The sequence below is a fragment of the Spea bombifrons genome, chromosome 5, assembly GCF_027358695.1.
Source record: "Spea bombifrons isolate aSpeBom1 chromosome 5, aSpeBom1.2.pri, whole genome shotgun sequence".
Classification (NCBI taxonomy): Eukaryota; Metazoa; Chordata; class Amphibia; order Anura; family Pelobatidae; genus Spea; species Spea bombifrons.
The window spans coordinates 31,677,867-31,700,122 of NC_071091.1; the positions used below are offsets into that span (position 1 = coordinate 31,677,867).

At 38.6% G+C, this 22,256-nt stretch overlaps 1 protein-coding gene across 1 annotated transcript in view; it reads left to right on the forward strand.

The window, feature by feature from the left end:
* AOAH (acyloxyacyl hydrolase) overlaps positions 1–20,692 on the forward strand; it is a 34,733-nt gene extending 14,041 nt beyond the window's left edge. Inside the window, exons 9-21 of the mRNA XM_053467712.1 lie at positions 97–145; positions 439–487; positions 1,150–1,244; positions 4,148–4,239; positions 4,663–4,745; positions 5,930–5,966; positions 6,431–6,505; positions 8,029–8,201; positions 8,966–9,024; positions 10,463–10,522; positions 11,938–12,034; positions 18,956–19,032; positions 19,779–20,692. Coding sequence (XP_053323687.1) covers positions 97–145; positions 439–487; positions 1,150–1,244; positions 4,148–4,239; positions 4,663–4,745; positions 5,930–5,966; positions 6,431–6,505; positions 8,029–8,201; positions 8,966–9,024; positions 10,463–10,522; positions 11,938–12,034; positions 18,956–19,032; positions 19,779–19,907 — 1,075 coding nt within the window. The 3' untranslated portion in view covers positions 19,908–20,692. The remainder of the gene's footprint in view (positions 1–96; positions 146–438; positions 488–1,149; positions 1,245–4,147; positions 4,240–4,662; positions 4,746–5,929; positions 5,967–6,430; positions 6,506–8,028; positions 8,202–8,965; positions 9,025–10,462; positions 10,523–11,937; positions 12,035–18,955; positions 19,033–19,778) is intronic.
* Positions 20,693–22,256: the final 1,564 nt, after the last annotated feature.

Here is a 22,256-nt window from a genome sequence, read left to right on the forward strand (position 1 = left end):
CCTATTTTAAACCAAAAACTGCTTTCGGGGCATAATCTAGTGTATACTGTATACCAGTGTTATATTAATTAGTGTTTTTTTTATCTTTTACTGTAGGCCAAAGGATTGGGATGCACTAGAAGATTCAAACTGCAATGGCATATGGGTAACTATTAGAAAACTCATAGAAACCATAAAATTTGATGACAGATAAGAACTAGTAAGGTGATTAGCACTTCCTCTTATATATATAAAGAGACACACAGCTCAGTTACTTTCTGTGGCATGTATTTTGCATAAATGTTCAGTATTCAAGTTTTTTGGGTTTGTCAAACATATTTCCTTTTTCTTTTCCGTGTGATGTAAAAAGAGTAAATAAAATAGTAAAAGTGTTACACTAGCAACAGAACTTTAAAAAAAAGTGCAATTGCTAAATGTTGCTTTCATTATTTCTTTAAGGGTTTTGATCCGGAAGATGGAATTCCTTATGAGAAAAAGTTCTGTGACGGTATTATTATTTTTATATCGTATTTTTTAAATGTACATAGTGTTACATTAGTGTTACATTTGCTCTCTCAAACGTGGTGTTAAAATATTAAAAGTGTGTCAAAGTTCTAAACGTGCAATGGAGAAGTCAATTTGACAGGCACACTGGATTGGTTGCTATAGTGATAAGACCACATTTGAAACTTTATTAAAAAAAACTCACGGTTCTTTAAGCGTTTTCCATGTATTCATTTTCTCTAAATGTGCTTTGTACAATTCTAGTGTATACTGAGTGTGTTCTCTGACAAATGTATTTTGGGCTGCTTAATTACTGGGTTGCTACGTTTAGACTTGCCCCTAGACTTAATGTTGTCAGCCACCCCACAGTGTTGAGTGGGAATAAGGAAAATATTACCATTCTAAAAGAAGAGACCTTGGAGGAGGCACAGTCTTAATATAAAGTGCAGCATATATGGTATTATACATTATTTATAAAAAGAATAAACATGGCGGAGAAAGCAAAAAATAAATAAATAAAAATAGGTATGATGTCTCCTACAGTGAAGATATGGGCTGAGTAGTTTCAAAAGAAAGCAGAAATGCTTCACACCATCTCTGTCTCTTGAGCTTCTGAAGTAAGGTATGTGAATAATGTAAATTTTTTTAAATTCTTCCTTTTTTTAGGAACTGATGCAAAAGGTATCATAATAATAGGGGATTCTGCTGCAGCCCACTTTCACATACCTATGCAGTGGCTGAGTGCAATAAACATGTCTAAGGTGAGTGGAAGCTCGCTTACATAAATGCTGGCATTCATCAGAACAGTAAACAATAGTTGATTGGAAAACATATCAATTTTTGCAAGTTTACCTCTTGTTTTTAGAAACATAGAATTAGGCAGTGAATAAGAACCATTTGGCCCATACAGTCTGCCCATTTGTCCTGATGTACCAGGTATGAAATGCCAAAGTGTCCTCAAAGGACCGGTGATGTACCTGGTACGTCGTGCTTAAAATTACCCCTACGTTACCACAATCATAGCAATCGCGGGGCACTGCTGCTGCTCTCTGCCCAGACATGTCATGTCTCCATGATAGTGAAAGTGTAGCAATAACCCCTTTTAATGTCATAATTGCAGCATTGTAGGGGTCACTACTCGTTTACAGGGGCACTGCTACTGCAACAGCAAAAAAAAGAGCCCCCACAGGAGCGATCATGTAGGGTCACCCCCCCCCCCCGGTTTACCTGCAAACGCGCCCAAGCTATCGTGGGCAGCTTCAGGGACAGGGCTTATCATTTCCTTGGTCTCCCCTTAATATTCTTTGTCTCAGTAACCTTCTCTTTCCTCTTATTATTATAAAGCCTCCTGAATTGTAAGCTTTAAGTACCCTTCACATATACATCATGTGCACACCACCTACACATACTGAGCATCTATTCAATAAACCTAAAATAATCCATAAGCACATACTGTAAGCTTGTGAACAGGTCCATCTCCTACCTGATGTGTTGGTTTGTTGTTCGTTCTGTCACATTCACTTTGTAATATCCTCAAAGTGATGGCCTTCCTAATTAAAATCTTTTCCTTATAAACATGGGTCATTAGTCCTTTTAGCTTCCCATTAACAATGTTTCTGTTCACATTTCTGTTGTGATTCATTTCACACAACAGACAAGCAGTAGATACGATGTAAGGGAGATATGATGTAAGGCTAAGCCATGCAAACCCCAAGAGTTGACCAGTGATTTAGATAGACAGCATATGCTAGGCATACGTACCTCTCTCTCTCCTTCTCATGTGTATGCTAGAGTTGCAGAACACAGGCGCTCTAAAAATTCTAGATGAATTGCAATGCTACCTTCAAGAGTGCAAGAGTATTTCAAGCTGTAGTGATGCACAGCCTAGAATGAACAACATATCAGTAATAGTGTTCATATGAATTAAAAGGCATGACTACCTTCTGGCAGGAAAAATGAAAATCTGGAAACAGTTTTGTATTATTATACTGGAAGGCAGGTATCAAGGACAGTGGTATGGCTAAGAATAATGAAATAAAAGCAGTAATCTCCTCTGGACCATTTGCATTTATTTGAGAAGACTGATGTACTCCTTGTATCGAAAGCTCCATGTGTGCATAGCATTGATATATATAAAAAAACACCTCCAGTCTTCATAACTCATCTGTAATCCATTGCGTTGCTGTATGGGTTGCTTATGTATATCGACCCACCTCTGTAGAATTAATCTTTAGGTAGGAAGCTTGGTCTATATCTGCTTACAAACCCATTTTTAATACTGTAAAGAAATTCTGAAATATACTGATTAGATAGCTCTAATCAGAGAAAACGCATTAGCAATATGTATGGCATTATAGTTATTATTAAAGTGGACATATAAAATATTTACGTTAATTGAGCACTGAATCGATCAATACTGCTGTTGACTCCATCATCAGAAACTAAGCACTGCAGGATCTCTCAGGACTGTTAACCAGACTGAGGTAAATGCACATCACAACATATAGAACATTTTGGTTGTTTGGGTTAATGTAACAATCCAAGTTATAATGATAATCTCCAAGAGATCTGTGGTTTCAGCTCTCTCACATAATTATTCATCATGAAGGGTCAATGCTTGCAGATTTCTACAGAAGGCATAGGCTGGTCCTGTGTGAGAACCCTTTGAAGAAATCTCACTGATTTAACAATGCATTATACAGGACCAGCCCAACTCTTCCTGCAGCAGAGGCTCAACTCTCCTTTTAGTCAACAGGCCCCTGAGCCATTTGTAGTCTCGTAAGTAGTAGGTAAACTAGCTCAACATGTTTAGGAGCACACTGCTTATACATATAGACCTAGCAGTACAAAAAAAGTTGGGGAATAGCATTTTCAGCTTCTGTATGCAAGAACACTAGGAAAGCTAAATATTCAGATACTTTGATAACCGACAATTAGATCTGGCTGAATAGTTTTTCTAAATCTTAATTTATTAAGCATAAAATATATTAAGCGCAGACAAGGCCCCGCCATATAGGTACCATTATAGGTAGGGAGCATTAGGGAGCTCCCTATGATGCTGAGTTATTATTTTCATTTAACATCTGGGGTTGTTGGTTCCTGGTGCCTCATATTTCAGTTCTAGACTGCCCTTACAGGTGGGATTAGTCTGATGCTGATCTTTCATTTGTAATGACATTTCTGAGCTAAAATCTGAGAATGAGGATTCACCATAGGGCAGGTTATTTAAGTATTATCTGTTGTTGGTTGAGCTAGTCTCTTGGCTGAGCTTGTCCTTTTTTGTATACATTTCTCCTTTATTAGTAAGCAAGTCATGCAGGAGAGGACTTCACAACCACTTTTGATGTCATAGGGCCAGACCTGATTGAACAGTTAGTGGAAGCAAATGATAGAAGACAATAACACAACTAATAAAAAACAATCTATATGTAATTGTGAAAAATGTTTAGTTAGTTTTAGTAAAGGTAAAATATATAAATACTTTATGTACTATGTTTTGAATACCTTGAGCAATCTGTATCAATGCAAAAGTAGAGCCATAGTAGATCATATAGGTTGATTTGTATTGATTATGAATGATCTCCATGTTATTAATGTTCTTTTATATGTTTAATGTGTAGTTTCATTATCATTATAATGAAATTATGTTAATTTAATAATTCAGGAAACATTTGCTGATCTACCACTGGCTCTTTCCAATGAACTTGATTGGCCACAGTTCTCTCTGTACACTGGGTTCCAAAACGCCACAATCGGGTAAGAAAAGCAAACGGTAATGCTCATCGGTGTCTGTGAGATTATTATAAAATATTATATTGGTTTCACATAAGTGATAAGCAAAGACAGATGACTCAATTGGGGAAAAGTAACTTAAAAAGGGGAAATCTGGCCACCTTTAACGGAAAGGCGAGGACATAGACCAGCAAAGTACCCAAAATCTGTTACATTTCCAAGAGAATGGAATAGACCCTAAATAATAGAGTTCTTTGAGACTTAACGACCCTGATATGCATATCTATAATTCATTTGGCAGGAAGTTAAATACCACAGCATCAAGATGTCATTTTATAGCATTCGATCCATAAAGATTTCAGGAAGTATTCTGGTGTATGCTTGTTTGTTTTTTTTAAATGAAGATTACATGTGTCATAATAATAATCTGTATTTTATTTAATCTAGCGGCTGGACAAAATCATTATATTTACAGTTAAGAAAATGGAACCGTTGTAACCACAGGGATTACCAGAACATAGCTAGAAACGGTATGATGCTTTTTCGTTCCATATGGCAAGGCATAGTTGTAGCAAAAAAAGGTTTCAATCAGAGAAGAAGAGCTATGAATTTTCATGTGGTGTGCAGCGTACCACTAGGAAGCATGAGCTTATGGACCATAAAATTATATATGCTGTTTTTATTCTTTATCTCTCTGGCTCTCCGTGAAATACATTTTTTGCATTCATAAAAATAGAGCTGCCAAATGTTTCAATGTTTCTATAAATATCTGAAATTCCCTGCCTTTTGCATTTAAAATATCCAGTTTATTTGGATGTACTGCACTGCCACTTATTAATTTATTTTCTTGTTTAAAGAGGACAATATAAATATATATACTTTAGTATGGTCTGTAGTTCCAAACAAAAAAATAATGGTTATCGGTATACTTCAGTATATTTTGAGCATCTACTGTATATTAAATCTATTATTGTACATTCCATACATGCATTTTTTCAATGTCTGATTGGCAGCTCATCCATTTGCTTTTGGTGATGTGATCACTGATACTGCAAGAGTATTCTATCAATTTGGCAGAAACCCCTTGAGGTCTCCATTTGTGTTTTACGCCACTGATTATACTCAGCATGCGACCAAGAACACAAAGCTTGCTGCTCACTATTTGATTAGCAGCCAAGGAGGTCACAGAAGCTTATCGTAATAATAACAAAAAATACAAATAAATACGTGAAATACAAATAAAATGAAACCATAGCAAAACTTATATGTCCTACTTCCAGAAATGTCTAAAATATAAGACATTTTTTTTTTTAAATTGGTAAATATGACATAAGAAGTAGGGCATTACATAACAATCTGGATTTACCAAACAAGGGTTGAGGAGGGTGATTAACTAATATATTTATAATCTATAAGAGAATAATCAATTTCAGAAAGTGTTATAAATATTTTGCTTTATAACATGAAAGACATATATATATATATATATATATATATATATATATATATATATATTATTTATTGTTTTATATAGCACCATCAAATTCTGTAGCGCTGTATGTATATATTTAAATACATTTTGTGTTGTTTGCAATTGCACATATCGTTCTTGAGAAACCATATGCAACATGGTAGCATTTGTAAAAAAACGAAAAATAATAATATTTTTTGGGTTATTACTTTTACTCACTTGTTTCTTTATTTATTTAACTAGGTGGTTCATCTCACAATGTGTATCAGTATGTGGAAAGGTAATCTATAATAATACATGTGAACTGATAGATTTAAAATAATGAAACATAAAAACAATAAAATATATGGAATTTCACGCCCAAAAAAGTATATACATGCCAGATTGGGTCAACAGATGGGAATTAATATTCCTCCAAAATTAATGTACTCCAACCAAAATGGAATGCGTGAAGGGCTCCAGGGCAACTTTGTCTTTGGGGCTTCCATTCCCAGATGTTTATCAAAGTAATATCCAAGATCGCACGTGCTTTAAAACCATTGTATGTGTTTCTGATCACATATTCTTCCCAGATAACTGTATGGTGCAATTCCAGAATTATCTTGCAGGGGGTTAGAGTGATTTTTTTCGTGATGTGTGGGGTCCAGGGCCTCAATTAGCCATATAGGAGGGACATGCCTGCGTTCATGACATGTACTAATCATCTGATTAAAATAGTTTCATTTGATGTCTGTTGTATTACAGTTTGGCAAGAAACCAGGAACTGGACAAACCTGTAGTTGTGTTCTATGCTATGGTTGGTAATGATGTGTGCAACAGGTATGTAATACAGAAAGATAGAGGTAAATACAAAATGTTTAAATATAAAATCAGTTTTAAGATTCACTTACATCAGTGATAACAGTTCCAACATTTTAAGCATTACAAATGACACCAGTAGGATCACACTGGCCACAGCCACTGACAGGTTAGCATACCTACTGTAGAGAGACATGTGGGGAGAAACATTATGCTGAACCCAGTATTTAAGCCGGAGGAAAATTACACCCATGCCGTCATCAAAATGAACTTTAATGTACATTTGTGGAAGGCAGAATATATCTTAAGTAAGCAGGTTACGTGAAGACAGCCCTGCATGTGCCAACCCACACTGATAGGGTCTACGTTTCTTATGTAGCTCAAGTGGATATTAGTGTCCATTGGTCCAGGAAGGAAAGGTTTCAACAGCTTTAGAGTATGAGTGTTACATTATTATCTTTATCTGAATTGGTGGGAGGAAACAGTATTGAAATCTGAAATACACACAAGTTTGATCTACTTCCTTGTACTACTGTGTGCAGGTCAAGAAATGCAGCCATACCACTTTGATCTTTCACTTGCCTTGCGTGTCACTGCATGTATCTAACCTGTGGTCAGGGCCGGCCCTATAATGGGGCAGACTGGGGCAATTGCCCCAGGCGGCACTTTAGAAGGGGCGGCACTTTGCCGCCCCAAGCACTTTTTTTGTTTTTTGAAGCGGAGGAGAGGGGCACCGAGTGGTTTTCGCTTACCCGCTCGGCGCCCCTCTCTCTCTCTCTCTCCTCTGCGGCGAGTCTCCCTGTTCGGTCCTGGTGCCGGCTCGTAATGCAGAGCGCCGGAAGTGACGTCAATTTCCAGCGCTCAGCATTACAAGCCGGCACCGTGGCAGAGCAGGGAGACTCGCCGCAGGACTGTTTAAAGGTAAGTACCGGGGGGGGGTTATGGCGTCGGCGAAGTTTAAGTCGGGCGGGGGGGGGCGGCGTTTTAAACTTCGCCCCAGGCGGCGTTAAGTCTTCGGCCGGCCCTGCCTGTGGTCCAATCACATGGGCTACAGAAGTGATTCTGTCTGGTGTATGGTCATGATATTATCTTTCTAGACAGTCATTACCAACATCCCTGTCCCATACCCATTCCCTGTCCTACCTTATCTTTTTTCTTTCTTTTTTCCTCTTGTTATTTCTCTGTTGAGCGTCCTTGTATAAATTCTTGAGAATTTTTTTTAATTTTCCCGGGTCTCTATTAAGGTTGTGCAATGTACAATTTGTCTAGAAAAAAAAGAATATATATATGTGTGTGAAAGCCCAGACAGATTGATATTTTGTACCAGTAGTAAATTTTTGTAGGAGCCAAACGGAACTGACTTCTGGAATAAACCTAGCCCTGTGATTTTTAGATAAAAGTACTTTTAACTTCATATATTTTCTTTAGGGTTTCCAAATCATGTTACTGTTTTATAGCATTGGAAAAACATTGAGTAGATAGATGGAATAGATAGTTAACTGGCAGAGCACAATAAAAATAAAATGACATTTATATTGTTCTAGCAATCAAGACACACTGAAATACATGACTACGCCACAAGAAATGAAATCCAACGTCTTAACAACACTTGAATACCTGGATTCTCGACTGCCGAATGGAAGTCATGTGGTTTTAGTGCAATTAGCAGATGGACGGTTCTTGTGGGATTCCATCCATGACCGTTATCATCCGATTGGTGAGTCAACTTACAACTACACCCAATCATCGCAACGCAAAGAGTTTGGGTTTCTTGAAAACTCAGTGAATATGGAAATTGTGTATACGGAAGCGTTAATCCTATGGGGAAAAGAGGGTCAGGTTCTTGTGGGGCCCTCTTCAGACACACTTTTTCTACTGACCACCATAAACTAATGATTTTGTGTACCATTCTTGTAGAAAGCAGCTTGTTTTTTATACGATGAATTATATATATATGTATTTAATACACTGTTTTCTTTGTAATAGTCACTCATTCACTCATCCACAAACAAACACACATACATACATAATTACAAAATATCTGAAAAATATTTGAACGAGGAATCTCATACACCCACATTATCAAAGCTCATTACAGCCTTCTCACACTTGGGCACATTCGCTGCCACACATGAACTACACTAGGACCCCTTTATCCCAAATGCAACACTGCGCGAGGTGCACCTGAATACAAAACAATGGGTTACACTCTATCTCACGTGAATAAGCAAGATCAGAGCAAAATGTTTTCCTACAAATTGTACTCCAATCACTATGAATTTCATGTTGTCCTTTGTCTGTTTTGTTGAATCTAGGCTATGACCCAAGATGTAATTACATGGGTGCTGCTCAAGGCGGTACCTTCATTTATAATCAAACTTCTACATTGAAAGTCAAAGGGAATGCTTTCATGTTATTTAATGTGTGGTTTATAGTTTTCAACTATGACAAGAGTTTAAACACATCTCTCCTATTAAACAGGGCAATTAAACAAGAATGTGAAATATAAACACGTGTACAATTTCCTGAGCTGTCTTAAGGTAATTTGGGGAAATACCCACTTATATTTGTGGGTTTATTCACTTTAATTGTAGTTTCTTAGTGAGGTAAACTCACCAATAAAGTATTGCACCAAAGTTAAATATGTGAATCCTTGAATGTCATCATCATATACATTATGCAGGTTTAACTCTTCATGTAGGCGAAATTCACTGGTGTTGGCAAGTAAAAATGTAATAGTGATATTAGTCATTTGAAATGTCCAGTTTACCTATTAACTCTAATTTTATTGGATAAACTCCTTTTTTGCGTACATTTGAATTTATGACAAGTTTAGCCAGCAGATATATCTTCACATTAAAATATGTGAAATTCTTTGTTTTCATCATGTTATTTGCATAGCTGTACAGATACTCATAAATTATTATTATTATTTATTGTTTTATGTAGCGCCATAAAATTCCGTAGCACTGTACAGTGGGTAGACAGGACATAACAAGTAGTATGTAACATAACAAACAGAGACAACAGGTGAGGAGGGCCCTGCTCAAACGAGCTTACAATCTAGAGGGAGTTGGGTGTATTACACAATATGTAAAAGTGCCGTTGTTAGGGATGGACCAGCCACACTAGCGAAAGTATTGCAGGAGGGGGACTAGGAAAGGTGAGCTAAAGGAATATGGGAGGGCGTTAATGTGCTATGTTATTAGCGTCCTTAAAGAAGTGGGTCTTGAGGGATTTTTTGAAGGAATAAAGGCAGGGGGAGAGACGGATAGACCGGGGGAGAGCATTCCAGAGGATAGGGGCAGCTCTTGAGAAATCTTGTAAGCGGGCATGAAAGCTAAAAATCAGAGGAGAGGATAGAAGGAGATCATTGGATGAGCGGAGAGACCGGTTAGGAGTGTATTTAGAGATGAGTGAGGAGATGTAGGGAGGGGAACCGCTGTGAAGGGCTTACAGCCATATTTGTCATATGGAAAACTAGTAGTAATGTGGAATCGTGGGAAAATAATTAATACGCTTTTCCTATTTCCTTCTTAGCTTGTAATAGTGACAGCCCTTGTACACTTGAGGTATCCTAAAGCCAAAACACTGCTACTGATCTTGGCATTCCATCCACACCTTGATATAACTATTTATGAAATTAAACAAATTATGGGATATGTATAAAGAGCACTTTTGGTGCAGATGTAAAGTAGTCACTATAGCAACCAATGTTACAACTCACTCCACGTTTTTGCACCAAAATTGCTTTTTATACATACCCTTCCAATGGAAATCTGACTAAGGGCAAAATGTTTAAAAAGTTCCTAACTTTATAAAGAATGAACAAAGGTTGGACTATAGGAAGCATATGCACTTTATCATCAGTACAAATGACAAGGAATGTAAATCCTTCTCACCTGTTTTGTTGAATTAATGTGTTTCCTGTATTTTGTAGATTTCTTCTTTATGCTAAATAATGCTTATTTTTTCTAGATCAACCCATGTGAAGGATGGATGACCGAGAATGAAACACTTCGCAATTTAACCACTGAGGTAGTTAGCAAGTCATCAAAATTTCCTTTTGATAAATATGGACCAAATCACAGAAAATATCTTCCTCATACTCAGATTAAGCCTGTCAATGAGGCTACAACAAGTAATTGCATAAAACCAACTTGGGTGGGGTACTTTTTGTAGTCAAGCCAGTCTAAATACAAGGGTTTTATAGGATGCCATGTTTGCAAAAAGTCAGTTCATGACATGTATGCCCTGCTAGATCCTCCCTGGTCCACTGTAAGGGATATTATTGTGAAGTGGAAGTGTCTAAAAAGCTCAGCCACAAAGCTGAGTGCCACAAGAGCTTCATGAATTGAGTTTCCACGGCCAAACAATTGCACACAAGCCGAAGATCACTATGCACACTGCCAAACAGCGACTGGAGTGGTGTAAAGCACACCGCCACTGGTCTCTGGAGCTGTGGAACCATGTTCTCTAGGGTGATGAATCATGCATCGTGTACCTGGGTTTGGCAGATGCAAAAGAGAACGCTCTCTTCCAGAATGATTAATGCCTACTATAATAATGTTTGAGGGAAGGATAATAGTATGGGTCTGTTTTTCAGGGTTTATGCTAGCCCCCTTATCTCCAGTGAAGGGTAATCTTAATGCTACAGCAGACAAAGACATTTTAGACAATTGTATGCTACCATCTTTGCTGCATTTTTTTCCTTTTACTAATTTAAGGAAGGCCCTTTCCTGTGTGACTGTGCTCTTTTCTATCAGTTTCAATTAAACCTCACTTACTTAACCAGGGACGGCCGAAGACTTAACGCCGCCTGGGGCGAAGTTTAAAACACCGCGGCATTTTAAACTTCGCCGACGCCATTATCTACCCCCGCCCCCCCCGGTACTTACCTTTAAACAGTCCTGCGGCGAGTCTCCCTGCTCTGCCACGGTGCCGGCTTGTAATGCTGAGCGCCGGAAATTGATGTCACTTCCGGCGCTCTGCATTACAAGCCGGCACCGGGACCGAACAGGGAGACTCGCCGCAGAGGAGAGAGAGAGAGGGGCGCCGAGCGGGTAAGCGAAAACCACTCGGTGCCCCTCTCTCTCTCTCTCCTCCGCTTCAAAAAAAAAAAACAAAAAAAAAGCGCTTGGGGCGGCAAAGTGCCGCCCCTTCTAAAGTGCCGCCTGGGGCAATTGCTCCAGTCTGCCCCATTATAGGGCCGGCCCTGTACTTAACATACAATTCTATTCATTTTTTTTTACAATACAGGCACCAGATGTACTTGCACTTGTAATATGGGTCCTGCTCTCACAAAATGACTTGTATTAGCCCTATCTGTGTGGTATCAATACGTCTGTTTCCCCAATGCTAAAACCCACGTTGCAAGATAAAGTAGATGGGATTCGCTATCACACTGTACATCACAAGTGACGCCATTGCATTTATTTGTATTTCTTTTTCAGAGAGCTGATCAGCTTTCCAGCGTTCTTTCTGAAATAGCATCATCCTACAAGTTTAAACACTTTAAAGTATTTTACTTTGATAATCTATACCAAAAAGGTAAGATGATCAAGTTGATGAATTGATGTTACTATGGTGCCAAAAGCAAATGGATAATTAAGGTAACATTTGTTGGGACAATACTGAAATTGTTAAGCTTGTCCATTTTTCCTGTTTATAACACATCAACTTTGAGGACGAGATGTTCAATTGCTGCATAAAATATCCCACCCACTGACATAATAACAAGATTATCAGTGTTATTCACTTCACCTGTCAGTGGTCATAATGTTATGGCTGATTAGTGTATATATATGTGTGTATTTATTCGGTTGTCCCGGGGTGCCTACTGGCCTTGATCCACATTTGCTATAAGCTATGTCTGTGACAGTTTACTAAACAAAGCCTAGATAGCAGTTGTTCCCCCAAGGGTACTTTTCACACTTTAACCCCCATCATCCTGTGCATGGTGAGGTAGATGCACAGAGTGAAATATTTGCCTCCTAAGGGTATTTTAGATATTTGTAGCCCTCCATCCCACTGAGCAGGGAATGAGGGGTATAGTTGGGCAACAGCAGAGGATCTCCGCAACTGACCCATAATCCCACTGCCCACAAAGGTGGAACAGTGGAGCAGCTAGCCATGACAGCAGGACAGTGCTCAAAAATCATGAATGTCTAGCTAAATCCTGGGCCGTTGAAGAATGGTTTAAAACTATGACTCTTTTGCTAACATTTCCACTCTTTTGATATACACATTGTACTTTGAGCATCGGAGAAGGGCTGGAAGTACTTTGTACATCTTCCCAGCCCTTAAAAGATTAACATCTTATCATCTTGATGTTACAAATAAGATTTAAAGCCACCACTTGTATTTGAGCATTTATTATTTTAATAAAATGCTCAGCTTTTATATCTGAGACAGGCATGAAATATTACATTATTATGCCTCTAGGATATAACTTACCAGGGCGCTGATTTACAAATATCATTTCAGCCAAGAGGTGTCATCATATTTCATTCCACCTACACCATGTCTTCTCTCCATAAGACAAACAAGTCAGCTTTGTCTATTTTGTGTTCTCTTTTAGCCTTAAGGTTTATTGTAATTTGCATCAAATATCACGGTTGTATAAGCAATACAATCTGCCATCACTAGAAACAGAGTACATTAAAAGAAGCAAACATCAAATGGCATTTTTCAGGAAAAAAAAACTCTTATACCCCCAAAACAACAACTCATTACAATTTCCCCTTCTAGCAGAATGTATTCTGACTGAATTAATGACTTGTAACTGGAAATTAAATATTTCATAGCACAGGTCACCCTGTCATCGTACATCATTTTCAAATGCAGTGCACACTTCCATTTCCTTTCTTGTATATATACTGAGCATAAATACCTTGAATAAAAACCTCCACCTCACAAATAGATCATATGTTCCTAAGGTTTGTGCATTTAAGTTGTGTTAAAATTAATTTAGGTTTAAGATTTCAACTTCAATTTACAGGAAAACATTATATATAATGTCTTACACTGGGCACAAACTGGCCATCTGATACACCGTGGAGGTGCCCGATCTGCCGGTGGCCAGTAGGGCCGCTTGCCTACCGATACTATTGCTCCAGAAGCAGATCGGACCCTATAGTGTGTGTCTGTGCACATATAAAAAAAACCCGCAATGTGTGGCCTCACGTATGCAGCCATCGACAGCCATGGATTGTTTTCAAGCTTGCACACCTGCATGCCATTTTTATTGTGGTCCTTGGTCATTTACTAATGTCCTTTTCCAGAGACAGCACAAGAGGAAGAGAACTGAACTCAGCCCTACATTGTATAATTCACCCTGAATGTAGCTTAGTAAAATGGCTGCAGAACCCACAAAAGTCCGACATTGTCACAGGCTGGGTCTATACAGAAGACTGTAATGACCCAGAGCGCCTAAAGATTGCGTTCAGGAGTTATTGCGCAGTTGGACAGGGCCTGGAGCAGGGCAACTGCACTCTCCCGGGTGGGCATCTAGGGTTGTGCAGCCACATACCAGTGCCCTGACATAGCAGTGGATGTTTTCCAGAACAAAGCAGAACTTGGTGATATCCGGCAGGCACCCTGGAGCAGGCATGATACATAATGGAACATAGAAATGGGCAGGTGCTGCTGGCTGGGAGAAGGGAAGCTAAGCAGAGTAACAGCAGAAACGTAGCAAGTAAGGGGGACAGAGCGAGCAAGGGACAGGGAGACTGAGCAAGAAAAATAGCCAGATAAGACATTCATGATACAGGACACAACAAAGAACACAAGGGATGGAGTAAGGACACGGAATCCTCGGACACTTCTCCTTTAAGCAAGGATAGGACTATGTGATAACAATTGGAGATTCCGTCACATCATATGGCCATAGAATGCTTAGCCCACCACTATGCCAAAGTACTCCAATGTTCGGTGGGTCCTAGCACTAAACCCTGCTTACTGAATAACTAAAGCTGAAACTGAACATTGGATCTATACACAGAACAGAGAAGGACATACCTTTAGACTGCAGACTGAGACAAACATAACAAACGGGTGGAGCAGACCCTATAAAGGAAACAGAGCTGAAGCAAAGAGCAGAACTGGAATCAAGGAATCAGAACCATAGAACAGAGCATAAGGAAATCCAGAAATGGATCACTGCAAAGGGGAAACTCTAGCGAGAGGGGGGGGGGGGGGACAAGACAGAAGCAGCTCTGCAGCCTGAATGGAGTCTGACAGACATATACCTGCTATAGGTTCTGTACCTCCTTGTGTGTATAGTTTTAATTCCCCACCATATATTGGGTGGGGGAAGCAGAGGGTCACTCATCTTTATTTATTTCAACCTTTAAACATTTTGGGTGTCAAAAACATGATAGTTTTCAGTCAACTCTTGTGAACTCACCCACAATTAACATATTTATTTTGCAAATATTTTGAATACACCCCCCTGTAACCTATGGGTAAGCTAATATATGTTTTGCGGGAAATGTATAGACTAACTACCTGTCTGCTGCCTTATTCTTTATGAAGTGAATCTAATCATAAGAATTAACTTTGATGGTACAGAGCAGAACTATGCCATAATCATATGACATTCCCATACATATCCCTCCACATAACATCGTGATGACACAAGCTCCGAGTTCAGTTCTAAACTGGCAATTAGGCTTGTCATTCTTTTAATAATAGTAATAATAGTAGGCATGATTAATCTGTTCCAATTACCAGAACCATAATATCATCCAATGAAAGGAATTTGGCCATCTTCTGTTATTCAGTGGCTGGTGAAATATATAGATGTGAGCAGTGGTGTGGTGGTGGCAGCTCCTCATAACAAGGTGGCAATCACGCTGTTTGGTGATCAGGCTCCATATAGCCGCTGATTTCCTAACCGGCCTATTAACAGCATGGATAAATGTACTGTGTTGCCATAGCCCTTCATAGTTCATTTCTACCCAGTAACGCTCATTCTTAAAAGATAGAGCCCTGGGATATTGGGATATGACATCATCATATCCAGGTGCTCAGCAGTAAGGACGACAGGGCGGAGGGGGCAACTGGTTGTTCTGCCCTTGCTTAGGCCTACACCTAATCTTCTGTATAACTGAAAGGGACACTACAGCCATCATATGCACTTTAATCCATGCAAGAGCTAAGTGTCCCCTTTAAATTTCATTGTTTCTCTTCCGTGAAAATGCTTGAGAGATTCTGCAGAATCCTCCATATGCAATTGCCTCTTTCCTCCTCCAGCTCCTAGACTTGCGTGTCCTGCACATTAAAAGCCAGCGGTTATATTTTTGGTCAATGCAGATCTGTGCTTGCAGTTCTGAAAAGTTTTGCTGGTATAGGACTTGATATTTGTGTGCATTGAGGTGAGACAGATTTGCAGTTTAGGGTTTTTTTTCTACTCTTTCATGTCAACTTTCATAAATAACCAAGTTTCTCCGTTTCACAACCTAATGTCTAAAATAGATCAAATCAAATCTTGGTCCTGATTCCAGGTGCCATGGACGTACTTAAGGTGTCAATTCAGATATCCCTTAAAATATAAAATACTTCAAGGAATTATTTCAACGTATGTAAATCGTATGGTTTGCGCCTGGCTACATCTCTACAGTTTTCCATCATGCAGTTTACTGTCCACAACTTGGACTTGACTGATCCCAATATCTTCAACTATATCTTCATCTGAAATAAGTCATTTGCAAAGTACTGTGTTGGAATTATACTTAATGTCAGTAATACTATTTTCCTCATAATAAGTGGTTTCCATCCATACCTTTGTAAAAAGAATTTGTCAAGCTTTTCCTTTTGCATTTTATGCTGTTTCGATGTTATTGTCCTCATTTCACTTTGATCATCGGTAGCACTGTAGGGAATAACATATGCATCCAGCTGTGTCCCTTTCATTATTCAGACATACGCCTGTCATATTGAATAACAGTTCTAAATAATACTGCATAAACACCGGTTTTACCGATACAAAAACAGAAAGGTTTGAAATACTCTCTCTAGGGCAAACATCCATAATGGTTATTTTACGGTGACTGCACAAAGCAAAATATACTTAACCCATTAAGGGTGTATTGTGGATGGGACAAGCTTCGTCTCTGATCTAAAGGGCTCATGTACGATAGAAACATGTTTCGATTTATTTCATAAAATTAGCTGTACACTAAGACTAGAGGATAGTCTGTCTTAGTTTAGAGCACTGGAAGCTGGAGGGATCAGTTTAAGAATTTCACCATTTTCTACGGTGGTTTTCAGTTTTGTGCCAAATGGTGTGCCTGTTCAGTTGGTTCCTCCTTTTGGAATTGCAATACTTTTCCCCTCATATGGTGAAAGCAGTATGTTTGTTAATGATAGGACAAATTATGTCTGTGTAACTAGGCTCTTAAGTATAGTACTACAATGGATGTCTATACAATGTAGGTTCTTTAATTGGTTACTGGAGACTTGGGCAATCCTCACAGGTCCCTCAAGCACTATATATCACTGTTGATCTCCTCTTTTAACATCCCAGTACCCATCATCACCATCCTTTTAAACCCCATTACCTCCCTCTCCATCAATCGTATTCATCAACAAGTGCTGCAGGTCTTTATGGAGTGCTTGGGCCCAGAATTGTGCCTTGAAGACAATCCTGGATTTACCCCCACCTAAACTACTGCATACCCAACTGCATACCCAACATTTCAAAATGTGAAAGAGGGAAACTTTACAATGTCACGCTTGCATCGCCACTTAAAACATTTTTGTCAGCACAGTCATGCATATTAAAATAACCAACACTTTGAATTGAATTCCCATGAGGCTCAGCCACACATACTACTTCCATGATGCTAACCGAGCATCATGGGAAGTGCAGTCAACAGTAAAGCTGCAGATGTTAGCTGTGAACTACATCTCATGATTCTCAGCCAGCCAGGTGTCCACCATAATGCTGGCTGAGCATCATTGGAAGAGTATTCCACAGCAGCAGAGATTTAAAAAAAAAAAAAAAAAAAAAAAAAAGGCTAAAGTTATCCTCCCTTCCAGGATTCTTACACACTGCCTTTTTACACACACACACACACACCTGCCCATAAACACACATATACACATACACCGCCCTTACACACGACTGCCCATAAACACACATATACACATACACTGTCCTTACACACACCTGCATTAACACAGATATACACAGACTGCCCTTACACACCAGCTTACAAATTCCTTATACCTCTCTTACACACAACTGCCCATACGCACACAAGCTTACAAACACACACATATACACACATACACTGCCCTTACAACCCTTTCGCCCCGAAGTGACAGACCCCGCACCCACTAATGTTGGGCCGGTTAGAGGAGGATTGTGATCTCCCAACCGTTCTTGATGGGAGGCTGTTCGATTTATCTACCAGCTGCTCAGTAAAGTAAAACTTACATTGCAGCTAAACCACTGACCCTCCAGATTTAGATAATAGCCTCTTGTTCTTACATGTCTCCTCCGAAATAACTTTCCCCTATGTACTTTGTTCAGTCCCTTTAAGTATTTAAATGTTTCTATTACATGTTCTTTTCTATTTTCTAACTACAGCACCTTCCTCTGTGAAAACAGAAGAATTTATTTGGCTGTCAGCTAGTTTTTTATCCTCATATAACTCCCTTCATTTATCTTTAATTATTCTGTTGACTTTTTCTCCATTTTACATAAATGTATAGCTAAAAAAGTCATCACACTATTTCACCAATGACTGGTATAGCATCAGAACCAACAGCTATCGGGATTGCTTCTCCTTGAAATAAGACAATATGTAGAATTTCACAACCACTTACCTCTGAAGAAGCCAGTATTGGCGAAACATGTAGTGTTTATATGTTTGTTTTATGTAATGTTTGTTTTACGCTTTCTCCAACACACAACTGTACATTATTTCTTCTAAGCATCAAGTAACTGCTCTCTGGAGTTAATAGCAGCTACAGTATTTTTCCGATTCTCTGGTTTCTTTTTCTTCTTTTCCCTTTATACTGGCGCATACTTATACAGAATTCCTCACCTTTTTTTGTTAACCTTGCAATTTTCTTCTCTGTGTGTGCTTTGGCGCATTTCCTAATGTGTTTTTCCCTTTTTAAGCTTAGGTTTATATTTGCTCTCATCTTCCTCATTTTGAGTCTGCTTATAGTCCCTAAAGACAAGCTTCAATAGTTGTGCCACATCTGCAGAGTCCCACAGTAGTTTCATTTTTCTTTTATTCTTACTAACGAGTTTAATGCTGCTTCTTTTAGCAAAACATCTCTTAAATATTTCCATTTAACGAGGTCCAGACTATCAAAGATTCATAGCTAAATTAGCTATTCATAGATGAAACTTGAGAGGCAAACTTACTCGGGCCCAATGGGGAAACATATTTTTCAGTATTTTGTTGTTTACCACTACTTTATGATTGTTAATTAACGCCATTTGTTTCATAGTGACTGTGGAATGGAGCAAATTAGGAAGGGAACCATGGGAGCTGATAGAACCAGTAGATGGATTCCATCCAAGTCAGGTATTATAACTTGATATTTATTTGTCTGTCTTGCATTCCAGATTACCCTATGATTGATTTTGAGTTGTAAAAGGGGAATTGCTGGTGTTTTACACAAACACAGATGGCTGTCCACATTATGGAAATTAAATTCTGCCTATATCATTCAACTCAATAGAGCACATTTTCCCATAATGTATCAATCAAAAATTAACACGGTTCTTATGACCACTATTAACTAAATGGAAATCAGCTACTTCGACATGCATCTAAATTTAAGTGGTTTGGCTTATAAGTGGGAATTTATGCATTCATGCCAATTACTGAAACTCATTAATTCCCTTAATCCTAGGTAGGTGCCTATGTGGGGTCATGCATTAGTGTACTATGTGCCAGACAAGTACAATCTAACCTAAAAATTCACTTTTTGCCAAGTATATTTCTCCTAACCCCAAGTTCTCCTGCAGTGCCTTTTAACTTTAATAAGGACAGGTTTCATTAACTCTCAACTATGGCTTTTTTTTTAACCATTTTGGAATCCCAGGTTTATTTCATATTGACTGGGGTATGATTCTTAATATTTAGTTTTATATTTATTATACTAACAGCATGATCAAAGTTCAGTAACTAAAGAAACATACCCCAAACAATAGTACCCCAAAAACCTGATATTACAAAATCATAGTCACTTGCCAGCCACTTTTCATAACAGTACATATGAATTCATGACACGAAGTTATAAAACACTCGTATCATTGCATTTATAGATTGCATCTGCAGTCGGAGCGGAAATCATCTGGAAGGAAGCTTTACTAAAGTGGCCGGAACTTTTTGGAAAGGAGAATGCACACAATAAAGAAATTACCGCAAAATTTGCAGATCAAGGAGGACATTGAGTTGAAAGAATGCGCAGAAGATTTAATGACATCCGTGCGCAACTTGCAGCTTGCTCATAGGCAATCAATCCCCGTGAAATCTCTCTGGTTTTGCCTTGAAGGCTATATTGATGGTAGCCAATTACCAGCTCTCTGGGGAATTGTGTAATCTCTGGCTGGAAGGGGTTTCCACTTTGTTCGGACCACCTATGCCTTGCCTATCGCTCTACAATTTTCCCACTTATTGCATGCTAGCTCGATGTCTACCCCCACCAAAACTACCTCCAAAATGACATTATGGTTTCTTTTAATGTTTACTTCTACAATACTAAGGCTTAGTCAATTGATGTCTTTTCAACACAACCATGACTTGAAAGTACATTATGGTTTTATTCCACTGAGCATTGTCCTCAAGGTCTGGGATCCTAAGTACATTGACCATGGACTTAACCATGTCCTGGAAAAAAAAGTTCTATGTCAGATTATATGTAAACAACATTAGGTCATCAGACCATACAAGGCCAAATATGATTGATTTAAATTGAGAAATGAATAAATGGTACATTTTGCAATAGTGCTAGGAAATGTTTTTCTAGCACAACCATAACTTAAATAGAAAATAGACATATGTTTATTAAAGTTTGGACACTTTTTCTCAGAGGTCTGAATTAAAATATTAACCCCTTAAGGACAATGGGCGGTCCCTAAACCCATTGAAAACAATGCATGTACGGGCTTTGTCATTAAGGGGTTAAAGAGAAGGTTTTAAGAAAAATAAAGATCAGTCTATGATTCTACTTATAGAAGACCTAAGTATTATTACCTGTTACTGGTCAATAAAAAGGAACTCTGTTGCAAAGTGGTTTTATCACTATAGCAATCAACGGAATAATTCCGTTGACTGGATGTTTCCATTGGTTGCTATGGCGATAAGGCCACATTCCAAACCTTGCACCAGAATATTTCATACATAACCCTCAATGTTTTTTTTAAAAAAAGTTAACCCAGTGCTGAAGTTGCGCGCAGAATACTTTTGCCAACTATGTTAAATAACTAGACTTGCACATTCGCTTTCAGACCATCACGTTTTCGTGCCAAATGTTACCGTTTCGTCCATTCTTCCTAATAATAAATGAACTAACAAATGCAACATAGCAAAAAGCAACAAATATGCACAATACAAGAATCTTTGTTCATTCATCATGGCTGCCATTTTAACTACGCTAAGAGAAGAATCTTGCCATTTGTCTGCACTAAGAGGAGGGATATTGAGCGAGAAAGAAGGAAAGAAGACTAGTAATGGAGAGCCTATATAAGAGCAAAGCAGGCAGGGGATCTGTTAAGTTCACTGTAACTGCTTAATGTGACACTGCTGTGCTCCATCTGAGCATTTTACAGAGTGAGATTCTTCTCAGCCTGCCGTTTCTCGGCATCTAAGACTCTCTTAAGTTTTTATTTAAGATCATTAATTTAAATCAAGATCATTTAGCCAGTTCACTACTACCCTTAACCCTATAACTAACCTAATTTTGACCCCCTTTCTTCCAAATTGTGAACATCTTGTATGCGTTTATTTCTTGTTTCCATGGCAACCGGACAAACGAATGGGATTCAGCGGAGAAATTTCGCTGAATACAAAGAAATGTTTTCCCTTCGAAAAAAAACAAACTTTCTGCCGGCACCTAAGTCTATAAATAACAAAATACTTAAATAATTGTAGCAGTCCCTGGGCAGATTCGGCCTCCATTGGTACATAAACAAAAGGAGGGACAGAGGTATCTATACCAGAGAAGCAAAGCCTACATCGTAATGTCTACAATTAGAGCGCCATTTTGAGTATTACGCAATTCATCAAAGTGCAACAGACTGGTAACCATTACCCAATCTAACCCTCATCTGATTGATGCATGCATACTTTAATGTCTGTTGGGGTTAGCAAATTAGACCCGAGTCTCTAATCTTCTTTCACTGGTTGTCCATGACTGCCTAAGCAATTAGCATATTTAAGTACACTTTCTGCACACAGGGGGTATCGGCAGAGCGACCAAGGGGTTTAAATGCCAAGACTGCACGCAATGATCTGCAAAATGGGCTCCAATATCAATTTTTCATAATGGCGCTAGAGGGGTTACCAGATAGCTTTGAATAAAATACTAAAAAACGTAATGGTTAAAGTTTTTCTTTATGTTTCCCATTGTCCACTTCAGGCATCTGGGAACCAAAATCAACCACTGGGATTTTTAAGACAAATTGCTTAGTTCCGTGAGAATGTACCGTATACTATTCATTCGTTTACACTGCATGGGTAAAGCTTATCAATAATTATGTGTTACTATGTGTAGAGGTGCGTTACACACGTAACAAAATTAC